The sequence below is a fragment of the Hippocampus comes genome, unplaced genomic scaffold (genome assembly GCF_001891065.2).
Source record: "Hippocampus comes isolate QL1 unplaced genomic scaffold, H_comes_QL1_v1.1 scaffold319, whole genome shotgun sequence".
Taxonomy (NCBI): domain Eukaryota; kingdom Metazoa; phylum Chordata; class Actinopteri; order Syngnathiformes; family Syngnathidae; genus Hippocampus; species Hippocampus comes.
Window position 1 is genome coordinate 315,826 of NW_017806090.1, and position 13,723 is coordinate 329,548.

Genomic DNA, 13,723 nt, shown 5'->3' on the forward strand with positions numbered 1-13,723 from the left:
AATCCCTAGCCACCAGCATCGCTTCATTGTGGCTTCCCCCCCTCCCGCCCTCTCCTCCTCTCCTTTAAATCAGACACTGTGTGCTCTTGCTTTCAGGTTCGACTTGCGAGGACTTGTCAGTATCTCTTTTAAATTGAGACCCTCCGGCATGGACAGTGTGTGACATGACACGTGAACATCACTGCCTCATTCAAGGCTGTGATGACTTAAGTTTGAAGTTGGGAAGAAGGTAAACCCCCCCTACTTTTTTTTTTTTTTTTTTTTTTTTTTTTTTTTTTTTTGAGCTTCCTCACATTATTGTCTGCCAGGACCCAGACCTTTTTATGAGCCTACCTATCTGTTATCTGTTATTAAGGCTAATCTAAAGCCTCTCATTGCACACACATCACCCCCCCGCCGCCACCCATGAAAACATTTTCACCAGACGGTGCTATTTTCTGCGCCGTTTTAACGGCCACCCAAGCATTTAGTGCTTCCTTACTCGTCTGCTAATTAAAACAGCAACTGCGACGGAAACTTCGGCATCCTTTTATTTACCCGTTTCCTTATTCTTTACATGTACATCTGCTTCATGAGCGGGGAAACGCGTAAACAAGGAGGCCGGAAACATTCAGGAACATCGAGTGACTGCGACAAAGATGTTGTTAAAGTTACAAGATGCAATTTAGCACAATAAACACACCAAAGGTATTTCTCGAGTGGTTTCCCGTCGGGTTCTGCATTCCTAAATTGAGAAATGCCTAAATTGAGAAAGCCATTACTTCTCAAATTGTGATTTCATTTTATGTTTTGGTTTTTGACATTATAAAAATATATACAGTTGTACCTCGAGATATGAGTGACGGCTTACCTTTGAAGAACCGCCATCGCAGCTAAAATTTACTGTCAAATAAAACATGTTGTGTTTTTAAAACTAACCTCATAGCTTTTCCCACAACTCCATTTAGCTTAATGTTAACAAACAAAGAAAAAACACAACAGATGGGATAATAAATAGCATCTACAACATGTGGCGGGTTAAAACGCTTGAAGCAACAGATATTTGAACACAAATGGTGCCTCATCACATGTTGACAGACAATACACTGACAGGCATATATTTTTCGTCATCTGTGAAAAACGACCATTACTGCAGCTCACTGAGTCACTTCCAGTTGTGAAATGCTTGTACATGTGTGTGGTAGTGGGTATGCGCAAATCACCCCACCACGCCCCAAAATGGCTCAACAGCACTCCCACCCCCAGTAAACAAAAATCACCCCTAAAATTCTTGAAGGCACAGGAAATCTGCCCTTATGGTTGAAGCGATGATACTAGGCTGGTTTTAGTCCTTCAAAAATGAACTCATCTTAGAGATTTTGTCCAAATGCCACTAAAAGTGAACCACAGCGAGTCAACGGATGGGCATCCAGAAGCCAAACTAATTATTACAGTATTCCTGTCCTTTCACACCCCCGTCTTAGACATCCTCTCCAGCCTGAACTCCACGGCTCTATTCGGGGACCAGGACGCCGTGATGAAGGCCATCCAGGAGGCCAGGAGCATGAGGGAGCAGATCCAGAGGGAGCAGCTCCACCACCCGCAGGGACCTCCTCCTCCAGCGCCTCCACCGCCACCACCTCATCATCATCACCATCATCCTGCACCACTTGGACACCAAAGTCTGGAGGCTAAACTGTCAGCGTTGAGCAGCATGAACCTCAACAACGGCAACAAGGTGAGCCATGTGGTCACATTGATTTTTTTTTTGGGGGGGGGGGGGTTCTGTGTGTTCTTGTCTTTCTATTTTTGTGTGGCATAATTGTTGACATGAGTTCGCGGGGGACGTGTCTTTGTGGGACTGTTTTGGCTGGTCCACACAAAATAAATGGGTGAATAATGCACCTTTCACCCCATTCGGCCGCATGTGTGACTGTGTTTGTGTGTTCTTGTGGGGAGTTTGCGCCGTTGTGGGAGTGAACACAGCCGTCTTTTTCCCTGGCCAATAAAAGCAGCTCCTCTTCATTCCCTTTAAACTCAACACAATCTTTGACATTGTGGAAGTAGGAAAAAAAAGACTCGCCGCAATTCATGCAGACAATTGAGACCTTTATGGCCAATATATTGTCACCCTATTAGACAGTTTGTGTCTTCTTCTGTTTTTATCATTGTTTGGAATAATGTTTGACATTTTACAGTGAGGACTAAGGACATCAGGAGCTGGAATCTGGTTGGCTAGTTAAAACTAGTCTGCAGTTTCGTTCAATATATGAGTGAAAAAGCATCTGTGGCTCTTCCTGCCCACAAGCGAGGGCATGACAGTAACGTAAATTATTCCCGCCTCCCCCACTTCTCTCAAGTGATGAAGTATCGTAAACATGGACGCACTCAAAGTTGTGGACTGACCACACGTCTGAATCTCCTGGATTACTGATAGCTGTCAGGATGCACTCATAGATTGTCTTTAAAATTGCAGACCGGGCTTCCCAAATAGATGACTTTGGTCCTTGGAACATAAACACGGACACACAACATTGTGCAGCGACCAGACGTCAAAGTCAACTGGAACACTAATTGTCATTAAAGACGCGGCCACTGCATAACCGCATAACCATCGCCGCGCTAGTGTTTGTTGTTGTATTTTGGTTACCTAACAACAGCACCTCAAACGCAGTTTGAAAAAAAAAACGCCTCTGTTCTTTTCGGCGCTCACAGGCTTGACTGTGTCTTGAACAATTCAGAGATGGAACTTTGTGGATGTGGTGCATGGCGCGTGACTCAGCGCCTCCGCCTCGCTCTCTTTACCTTGGATGTCAATACTTTGACAAAGTTGTGAGGGCAGTAATGTGTGTTATAGTTGTTACCCGGGCCTTCAGTTGTTGATTTACAAGACTCAGGGCTCTATTTCCTGAGAGAGGCGCAAGTGCGCTATGCGTAAAAATTGGCCCAAGGTAAGTCTACTTTATGGTTTTGGGGAATTTGGTAGACTCACTGCATCTCACTGGGCGCACCGAGGGCATTTTCCATTACACGCCACCACCGCACCTGACGATTTCGTCACGGAGAGTAGACTAGATTTTAGACCGTGTGAAACCAGGTCTAAGTTGCGGCGCCGGTGGTGTCATTTTTTTTTGTTGTTGTTGACAGATTCTGATTCAGATTCCAATTCTAACTGCGCTCGTACATGAAAACACCGCCCAAAATTCGGCACTAACGTAGGGCCCTTCATTTATCGAGCAATACCATCACTATCCAACGACAATTATGGAAACCCTCAATAGCATTCCAAAAATGCAGTAATAACGCACTAGTGCCACCTTCATCATCTACAACTGTTCACAATCAATATTTGCCGAATGTGACCAAAACATACAAAAATCTAAACACTATAGATAAAATACAGCAGAAACACGGATTATTATTATGATTATTCATGTGCGCAAATCACCACTGACCTGTTTTGCTCATTGAAGGTGTCTAGATACCCGATTATATTCGTACAAAAGAATGTCGCCGTTTGCATTGACCTGTGCTCCTCAGTCCACCAATCATGGGTCTGCTGTGTGTGTCTAACTCTGCCTGCTTTTACCAGAACTAGTGATTTACCAACAAGTGGGCAGGCAGTTATTTTGACTTGGGCCAAAAGGAAAGACCACCAAAAAAAAAAAAAAAAAAAAGTAGCGGTTAGAGATAATGTGGCTTTTGGACATGATGTTTGTGTGCTTCTGTCACAGAGCTTCAATTTGACGCGTAGACAACGTTAACTAAGAGCTGAAAGTGATCTTCTGTGTGTGTGTGTGCGCGTGTGTGTGTTCATGTCATTCTAGCCGGTGCGCAGACGAGAGGCCTGGCCAGTTAACGGCATTGTGGAGTATTGCCTTACGCTTACGCTGCTTCCAGCTGGCTCGCGGCTGCCGAAGACGATTGAAATAGCTCGAACGTGTGTGCGCGCTTGCGCGTGTGTCATAAAAACCTCCCCGAGCCCACTTAAGAGTCAAGCTGGCCCGTTTTGGGAGCAGCGGCTCGACTGTCCACGCTATTGTTAGCGCCGTATCAGCGAACCCATGCAGGAATAATGACTTTTTCCCCATAGTTGCTTACGAGTTGATACAAAAGGTGAGTTTCTGAATAATACAACAAGCAGGTGATGATAAGTGTGTCGCTTCTCGAGTCGAGGAAGCCGCGATGGCGGCTGAATGAGCAAACACCTGCTGCTTGCCCTTTGTTACGTTTCATTGAGAAGTCTATTTACATGGCGTTTTAAATTCAATCAATTATCATTTCTCATGATCGCGACGCACGCTTCCCACTACCTACTCTTACGACCAAACATAGACCCACTTTTTGTCAGCTACCTAAATTGATCCGACTTCCAACATCTCGGAATCGCTCTCCCTCATAACCAACGTGACAAGATGAGATTCACTCCCTCATCTTAATCTTCTACTCTAAAGCTGTGCTGGTCTCAACGCCGCCATCTGTTAGTCATTACAGTGGTTTATAAACCTGAATTTCAGTTGACTCACGTCAACGTATATGCCAGTGAATGAGTTAATTTGCTATTAAGCAACAGATTGCTATGTTGTGGCAACAGTGCCGTATGACGAAGGTAAACAACATTGTGGAGCAAACACCGGAGGCCACTGCAATGCGAATTGTCATACAAGACAGAATCTTCACATCGCTTAAAAAACAAAATTGCGCTTGCCGGAACGTATACGGTACATGGCTGCACACAACGTTGCGGAGTGACCGCATATCAGCCCACCGGAATGCGAAACGCCGTTAAAGACGACATTTCCGCTTCACTTAAAATGTGAGGACAATGAGGACGACAAAATGAGTTGCGAAGCTCTCGGAACAGTCACACAACACCTGTTAGTGGACTGGAACATGAATCGTGGGGGAAAAAAAAAACAGCGTCTCCACAACAAATAAGTGGCATAGCTTCCTGGGTCTTGATGCGGACACACAACATCGTGGAGCGGTCATGGGTTGACACCGCAATCGTGAATTCAACCCAGTGCAGCTTTGGAAAGATGTAGCGAGTCGACGGCATTCCGAGTGCAAAGTTAACATATTTGAAGTGTGTTGTTTATGAAATGTTTTAAAAGGCTCGCTGGTCCTTTGTGAGCATATTTTTTAATTAACGGGTGCTTTAATTGGCTGCCTTCGCCGCAAAAGTGTCCTTCATCACATTTCATTAACGGAGGCTTTGTTTAGTCAACTCACTCAAGTCCTACTCTTTTTTTTTTTTCTTGTTTTTTTTTTTTTTTTGTGGGCTCTTTTTTTAATTTATTTTTATTTTTTTGCTCTCATTCATACCTGTGTTAAATAGTGTAGCGCGTGTGGGGTGGAGGCAGGGTGTTTGTCGTTAGTTGATTTAAAAGCCTCACAACTTTATTTATTACTATTAAATCTACACATACAATTAATTCAAACATATAAGCCAAACTTACATACTACATTTTATAATGATAATAATAATCGTTACTATGATTACTGTTATTATCAGAGCAATGGGTGTACTCTACAAATAAAAATGATCACAATCAAGACTATATAATAATAATAATAATAATATACTGAAAAAAAAGGCAAAATGCAGGCAAGAAGTCACATGACAAAATGATTAAAAACATTTTTTGCATTATCGGGGCAGAGTGCCGCCCGCCCAACACATTACACAGTCAAATGACTGTTCACTCCCCTGCTTTACTGCATGCGGTGTTGACTGTATGGATATACTTCGGCGCCATTGGATGGGGCGTCATTCAAATCATCTCGTTTGCGAATCCATCTTCTTCGCTATCCGCTTATCCACACTGAAGCACTTTCCATTCCTCCGTCTTCTCGTTCGACTTGTGTGCTGCCTTTGTTAGGCGCTAGCTTCCTTGCGGTGAGCGCGGCACTGCCCGGGCACATGTTCTGCGGCCGCCCTGATTACAGCCCCGTCGTGGTGCTGACATTGGCCCTCAAACACACACACGCACACACACACACACTTAAACACACACTTCTATACGCCGTGGCCCACAAGTTCCAGCCGCTCTGCCAGCATGACTTCACCCGGCAACCATCTCTTGCGTCAAACAAAATGCCTCTGTCACCAGAAAAAGGAGGAGGAGGGACTGTAGGAGGAAGAGTAGCGGAGCGTGTCCATGTTTCCCACCGCACTTTTGTCATTTTAGCTGCCTCTTGGTTTCTCGTAGTGCATGATGGGAACTTCATATTAGATCCTAAGAAAGACCACGGCGGCGTATGAACGCGAGCCAAATCAACCCGGCAATTAGTTTTATCGTCGTTACCATCAAAGACGTTGAAATTAGAAGAGTCCAAGCCCTATAAAAATACAGAGCGGAGAAGAAAGTTAAGAGATGTTTCCGCGAAGGATTTTGGACAATAATTCGAATGAATCCTTCAATCGATGGAATGTCAGTGTTAATAAAAATGAAAAACTTCATGAAGGGATGTAAATATCAATATCAAGGGGTGGGGAAAACCCACTTAAAAAAAAAGAAAAAATGTTAAAAAATAGAATATGTTAATGATTCACAAAGCCAAATCAAATGATGAAATAATTAAAAAGACAAAAAAAAATGTGAACGTTAAAATAAGCATCACAAAGAGAAATCTATACAATAAGTAATAATAAATAAAGTAGAATTTTAAAAAAATGCTTGAGAGGCCATAGCAAAATATCTCAACATGAAGTAAATATGTCACTACAACTGTCTTGTCACAGTTTTATTTAAAAATGCAATACAGTACATCTTTATTTGTGTAGCGCTTTCACAACCACAGTACTCCTTTTACTGCCCCCTAGTGTTCAGATTGCGACACCACATAACTGACATAGCTTGCGTTGCAGGCTACAATTGAGTCAAACGTGCGGCAAGACAGTGAGCAGAACGTGCAGTTGGATGAGTTGAGTCAGACTCATGTCACATTAAAAAAAAAAACAGTTTGTGTTTTTGAACAATATTTCATGAAAATAAATGTGTGTGTGTGTGTGTGTGTGTGTGTGTGTGTGTGTGTGTGTGTGTGTGTGTGTGTGTGTGTGTGTGTGTTTTGAATGACATTGGACAAAGCGATCACATTTTTTGACTCATGTTAAAAACATCTTGGAGTAAGTTCTTGGCGGTTTTTGTTTTCTGGCTTCTCCGCAGGAGCGTCTGCACTACGAAACGCTGAGTCACCACCTGGGCAAGCTTGGGGAGGATGCTGGGAAGATGGTGCACCGAGTCATCGACCTGACCAGACCGGAGGATCTGGACGGTGAGCCATCGCCTACTTCATGTTGATGTGCGGCATCAAAGCTTGCAAACAGACTCTCTATTCCTTACTTTTTTTTTCCAACCGCTATATATGACAACAGGATGTAAAAAAAAGACGATCAAGTCAAACCCACTCCAGATTTTGATTAATCGAGATCTTGGGGTCTTAAAGGGAGCAACGTGGATAAACGTAAACCAGGGAGCATTAATGAATATAACAAAATATAAGAGATGTGAGGAAGCAAAATAAGGGTTAAAAGTGAGCTAATGCTAGCTTACTCGTGGTTTAGAATTTTTTTTTTTTTCTCAAAATGGTTAGTGTCAAAACCACAGGTGTCAAACTCAAGGCCCGGGGGCCAGATCGGGCCTGCCACATCATTTTATGTGGCCCGCAAAAGCAAATCAAACATGTCAACTTCCATGATGACATGTTTGATGCTTGCTAAAATATTGCAAAATTTCAAATTCTCATACGTAATAAATAACATATTTTAAGCATTTCTTGTGACCAAAGTCCTCATCAGAGTCACTTCAACAGTCATTGAATAAACCACTATTCTTGACTTCTTCATATGGTTTGACAGTTATAATGGCCCTCCAAGGGAAACGGTGACTCCAATGTGGCCCGCAACAAAAATGAGTTTGACAACCCTGGTCTATACGGTAAATGACAGTTAAAAAAAAAAAATGTACGTACTGTATGTGCCTTTTACTCTTTACTTTTTACTTACTAAAGGAGTCCAAGCAGTATTTCTTCTTTAAACAGATTTTTTTTTCCTTCACTTTTTCTAACTCTGGTACTGGTGGACAGTTCAGAGGGCTCAATCATAATCGACCAATGAATGACCATTTGTGGGCTAATGGACCAAAATCTGATCACACTTCAGAATATGAGAAACATTTAATCCATTTTACAATCGAATCATTGCTCTGTATTCAATATAAATAGTATAAAATACAGTTTTCCACTAATTGGACTCCAAAGTAACTCATGGGTGCTTTCAACCAAAAAAGGTCACGGTATGTTCCGAAGCTGCAAAAATATCAATGTGGAGCCTTATAAGGTTGGTGTGCCATTGTAGCTGAAAAGCTACCGAGAGCGTGACTTGAGTCTCATTCAGGTATTCGACCAGTGCAAATATTTATTGTCAAGCTCAGCAAAGCAGAACTAAACAAAACCTTTCAATGTCAACAAGTTAACCTCTTGAACGTTTTGTTTTCATTATTCCGGCAAAGCCGAATTCTAATCTTGCAGTCGCGAAAGCTTGCAAGCTTGCAGGCAAGGCTTTTTTTTTTTTTTTTTTTTTGGTGGATCTGCTCATGATAGACATGCCTACCAAATTTCATATTGGGAAGGGAAACTGGCTTTGGGTGCTGAATTTTCTCAATATTCTGGGCTGTACAACTGAACCAATGACAAATCATCAAACTAATTGCCATGCTCCACCCACATGGAGGTCAATGACAAATGGCCAACTTCACCCTTGAAATGCTCCAAACTTAAATCACTGACTTTTTTTTTTGGCATAGCTTTTTGGTGGGTCTTCCCGTAATAGACATTCTTACCTAATTTCATATTGCTAAGTGAAACTTTGTAGGAGCTGACTTTTACAAAAATTCTTGAGTTCACTCCTGAACCAATGGCGAAGTGTCAAACATGTCCAGCATGCTTCATCCACACAAATTGACAAAAACTCAAATGTTTCACAATTTGGCCCACCCAGTGACGGTGTGGATGCGGGTGTGTGTGGTGGTTCGTCTTTCTCTATGTGCCCTGTAACTGACTGGCAACCAGTTCGCGGGTTCGTCCGCCGTTCGCCCAAAGTCAGCTGGAATAGGCTCCAGCAACCCCCGGTTGACCCACTTCAGGATAAGTGGTGTTGAAAATGGATGGATGGATGAATAAATACATGCTGCATTTCTTCTTCCCAGGAAGCAACATCGCGGAGGCTCGCGTGTTCCGAGAGGCGCGCGGAAGGAGTAACAGTGAGCCCCACATCAAGAGACCCATGAACGCGTTCATGGTTTGGGCCAAGGACGAGCGCAGAAAGATCTTACAGACCTTCCCGGACATGCACAACTCCAACATCAGCAAGATCCTCGGTGAGCTTGTGCTATTGTAATCGACCGTCCCATAATGCATCTTATAAAACTAAAATAAAGCAAAAACTACTTTGAAGATAAGTTGGGACGGGAAAGTGGTATTGTCCTCCGAGGCATGTTATAGATTTTGCTGAAATTCATTTGTACAGAATTGAGTGAAATGAGGGAAAATGTAGAATGTGAGAATGATGAACTTTTAAAATACGTGCAGTCCTCTAATATTTTGAGAAATGCTAAAATCCGCATGAACAATAAGGATTTTACATCTTGCCCTTTTTTTCTAATGAGAAGTGCTTAAATGCTAACAGTGCTTAAATGCTAACAGCTGATGCTAGCATAATTGTAAAATAGTAACCTGAGAATGGAAGGCAAATGTCCTCAATGAAATGAACACATTGGAATGTTTTAAATTGATCGAGATAGCTGGAAAGAATAAGTCAATTTGTAAAATATCTCCATGAGTTTGGGAATTTGGTAATAGCCTTTTTTTCCCCTAAATTTAGCTATTAGCTTAATGTCCGTCTCCACTAGTTTGTCAATCAGACTTGTAGACTCGCCCTTTTTTGATTGGTAGGTTATGTATGAGCCTGGTGAATTCTGCCTAGCAACAAGGGACAAGTGCAATTCTCTTGCTCTGTGTTGTTGTTAGCCAAAAGCTAACACTCTTGTGGCGTTACTCCCTCTGGAGTCTCAAATCCAGACTTACAAGCAGCTCTTGTATTGGTTCCCACGAGATCAGGTGTGAGAGTCTTTCCCAGTTTCCTTGTGACAACTCATTGTGAGAAACAGAAATTCACAATTCTTTCCAGTTCTGCCCTTGGATCGCTTCCCTGGGATAATTAGCCAGCTGACATATAACGCCGACCGCACCGTAGAAAAAGTGTCAAATGGTCGATGTTATCTTTTTGACAAGTCCTTGGTGACCGACACAGTTCACACAGTTTTGCTTCGACACACCGTGGAGGCTTTGACACCGTGACAATTATTCACCCAAGACGAGTTCCAACTAAATTTCAAGCAATTTGAGTCAAATCATTACTTGGGTTAAGCAAGTCATGAGTGATGACATACATTCTTGCTTCATCTCATATATTTTCACATGAACCACTTTACCCTCAGTGTCCGCACTTGTGTGGGTTAGCTGCATTAACACGTTCGTAATGTAATTTTTAATGGTTCCAAAACCAGTCTCCATATTGTCTAAACTTCCTGTTTGACCGGCTATCGGTTAGCTATCGGTTAGCTAAACGCCATCATAGCTTAACTGTCTTTGTGAGTCCCAGGTCCAAAATTGGCCCCTTTAGTCACATAACCAACCGCCAACTACATATACACATGCATATGCCAGATTTTAATTTTTGTAAAAATGCTTCTGTAGTTGTTTCATAATCCTGTGAACCAAATGACTCCTTGGGGAAGGTCCTCACTGGAGCCGAAGTCTGTTTAGAGCCGCAATATACGCTGTTTGTATGTGTACAATGAACGTCCTCCTGACATCATAACACAGCTGGGCTTGTCTCAATTTTATTTTTTTTTAACCGAAAGTGTGAGGACGCTTGATGATAAACATTGATAAAAGTTTGTCCTTTGGATTGTCCGGTACAGGACTCTTTTTTTTTAACAGCTTACAGTAATAACATGAACACACGGTTTTAAAATTACACACAAAAGATGACATCAACATTTTTCACGAAAAGCAATAATGTGACTAGACAATGTTAAAATTACAAAAAAAGAAACGTCTCTTAGTTTTGTTTACAAAATGTAGTACTGTGACTATCCCGCAAACAAGACAAGAGTCACACGTAGCTTAGTTTGTATACAAAAAGCAGTCTTGAGACTAAACTGCTTTAGAATTCCACACAAAACTTGACTGATCCTATCCGGCTTTGTTTCGTTTACCAAAAGCAGTACAATGAGCACACTGATTTAGAATTCAATTCATTCAACAACATTCACATTTAGTGCAGTTATTTTACCAAAGGATTGCTAATCAGGAATCTGCACATAAGACAACCAATAAACTTAACTCAGTTTTGTTTACCAAAAGCAGCCCGTGATCCACAACTTCAGAGAACAAAAGGACAATAACACGTGGCTTAGTTTTGTTCACATAAACCAGTACTGTTGATCACACTGCTTTAATTCGAAACAAAAGACAACATTCACAGGGTACCTCTGCTTTGTTTACAAAAAAAAACAGCGCTGTGCCCATGCCATTAGAATTCAAAACAACAGATGACAATAACGTGATTACGTTTCATTTACAAAAAACTGTACTTTGGCCACCTATCTTTCAAATTACACGCCACAGACAATAATCACATGAAGCTTTATTTTGTTGACAAAAAGCAGCACTGTGCCTATTTGTTTTAGAATTAAAAAAAAATACAACAGGAACACTTAAGCTTAGTTTCACTTCACAAAAAGCAGCACGGTGACCACGTGGCTTTTGAACTCAAAACGCAAAAGATGTGAAGAATCACACGTGGCTGTTTTGTTTACAAAAAGCGATATAAAAAGCCATACAAGCTAAGATCCGAGCAATTTATAGACACTGAGGTCCTCTTTCCGTCTGTGTGGGTTTTGTTTTTTTTCCCAGGTTCCCGCTGGAAGGCGATGACCAACCAGGAGAAGCAGCCGTACTACGAGGAGCAGGCTCGCCTCAGCAAGATCCACCTGGAGAAGTACCCCAACTACAAGTACAAGCCGCGGCCCAAGAGGACCTGCATTATTGACGGCAAGAAGCTCCGCATCGGCGAGTACAAGCAGATGATGCGCTCGCGCCGTCAGGAGATGCGGCAGTTCTTTGTCGGGTGAGTCCAGAAAGTAGGGCTGGCTCCGCAATGTTGTATGCCACCTTATTTCTGTTCCGGGTAAAGTATTTCTTAAGTCTTCAGTATTGAAGATGATCATACGTTATACAGTGGCCGTGTCTTCAGAACGCATTGTTATTCCGGTAGATTGACAGTCGTTCAAATCCGGGTCACTGCACCAATTGAAAGGTTCTGGGCAACCTTCGCTTGGTTGTTTATCTTTAATGTCACTTCAACGACTTCAAGATGGCGCCTTAGGTGGCAGCCGTCTGCTTTTTTTTTGTTGTTGTTATCTTTTGTTTTGTCACATGTTGTGGAGCCGTTGTGGACTGCGTTTTGGCTCCGACATTTGAATCTGTGCTTTGTTTGCGCCTTCTCGGCAGCACGCGAGTACCGACACTGATTTTGATAGGGAGGAATGTCGGCGCGAGTTGACTGTCGCCACTCGATGGCCTCAGGGGCGCTTGTGGTTTTTTTTATTTTATTTTATTTTATTTTTTTGTGCCTGTAATGTGCAGCATTTTTCACAGTACCGTTTTGTTCAGCGGAGATGTCGGCGCTGTTGGACAGTCTGCATTAGTGAGGCCGGATGGATGGCCGGTGGAGCCGAGGATGAGGAGAACGCAGCGTCGGCGTGGAGCGCGGAAGCGTATTTGGAACTGAGATTTGTCGCTTGGAATTGAAGTTGATCTAAAATTGACAGGAGAAGTGAACCAATTCAAACAACATCCATGTATATATTCCGGGACGATAGGCAACTCATTTTTTTTCCATCCAGTTTACCGTTATGCTTTCTTTATCAACATTCTGCGTTCCATCAGACGGACTCGCGGATTCTCCACAAGGTTGTGTTCATCCATGTCATAGTTCTGTGTATTTATTTCATCTAGTCTGATGGATCATACGTTCTGTGGATTTCTTTCGTGATTTTTTTTTTAATTTTTTTTTTTTTTTATGTAGACTGATGTGTGGTTGTGGAAATCATAACATGCACATATAAAATCATCAATGCCTGCAGAAATGTCACAGAAATGTCACAATGCGCCGTTTTCCTGGCTCGTAGCATCTGGCAATAAAAGAAATATTCACACTTGCGCAAAATACCATTTTCTCAGAATTCTCGGAGCTCCTTCTTTTCCTCCCGTTAAGAGCACAACGCGCGTGCCACAAAAGGAGAGAACGGTGGCATCGGTCCTAATGGAATCCAGGCCCACGGGACACATTTAAAGCCGTCGGCGTCCCGCGGATGGATTTAGCAGAAGGCTTCCAACGGGAGCCATTTTTAATAGTGTGTCATTTATTAAAACGAGGACAATGCCGGCGAGCTTGTGGCCGCTGGAATTGGACGCAGACAGACGCTGTGGAATATGAAATGTAAGCAGATGTTTGAATGCTACGTTGACTGCACGTGCGTGTGTGTGTGTGTGTGTGTTTGTGTGGTTGAATGTGCGTGTGTGTGTGTGTGTCTAAGTGTGTGTGTGTATGTGTCTAAGTGTGTGTGTGTGTGTGTGTGTGTGTGTGTGTGTGTGTGTGTGTGTGTGTGTGTGT

General features: G+C 42.5%; 1 protein-coding gene across 3 annotated transcripts in view; it reads left to right on the forward strand.

The window, feature by feature from the left end:
* Positions 1-13,723, forward strand: part of LOC109530837 (transcription factor SOX-6-like) — a 93,986-nt gene that overhangs the window by 79,204 nt on the left and 1,059 nt on the right. For all 3 annotated transcript variants that reach the window (XM_019894736.1, XM_019894738.1, XM_019894737.1), the window contains 4 exons: positions 1,464-1,717; positions 7,149-7,257; positions 9,189-9,359; positions 11,962-12,175. In XM_019894736.1, coding sequence (XP_019750295.1) covers positions 1,464-1,717; positions 7,149-7,257; positions 9,189-9,359; positions 11,962-12,175 — 748 coding nt within the window. The remainder of the gene's footprint in view (positions 1-1,463; positions 1,718-7,148; positions 7,258-9,188; positions 9,360-11,961; positions 12,176-13,723) is intronic.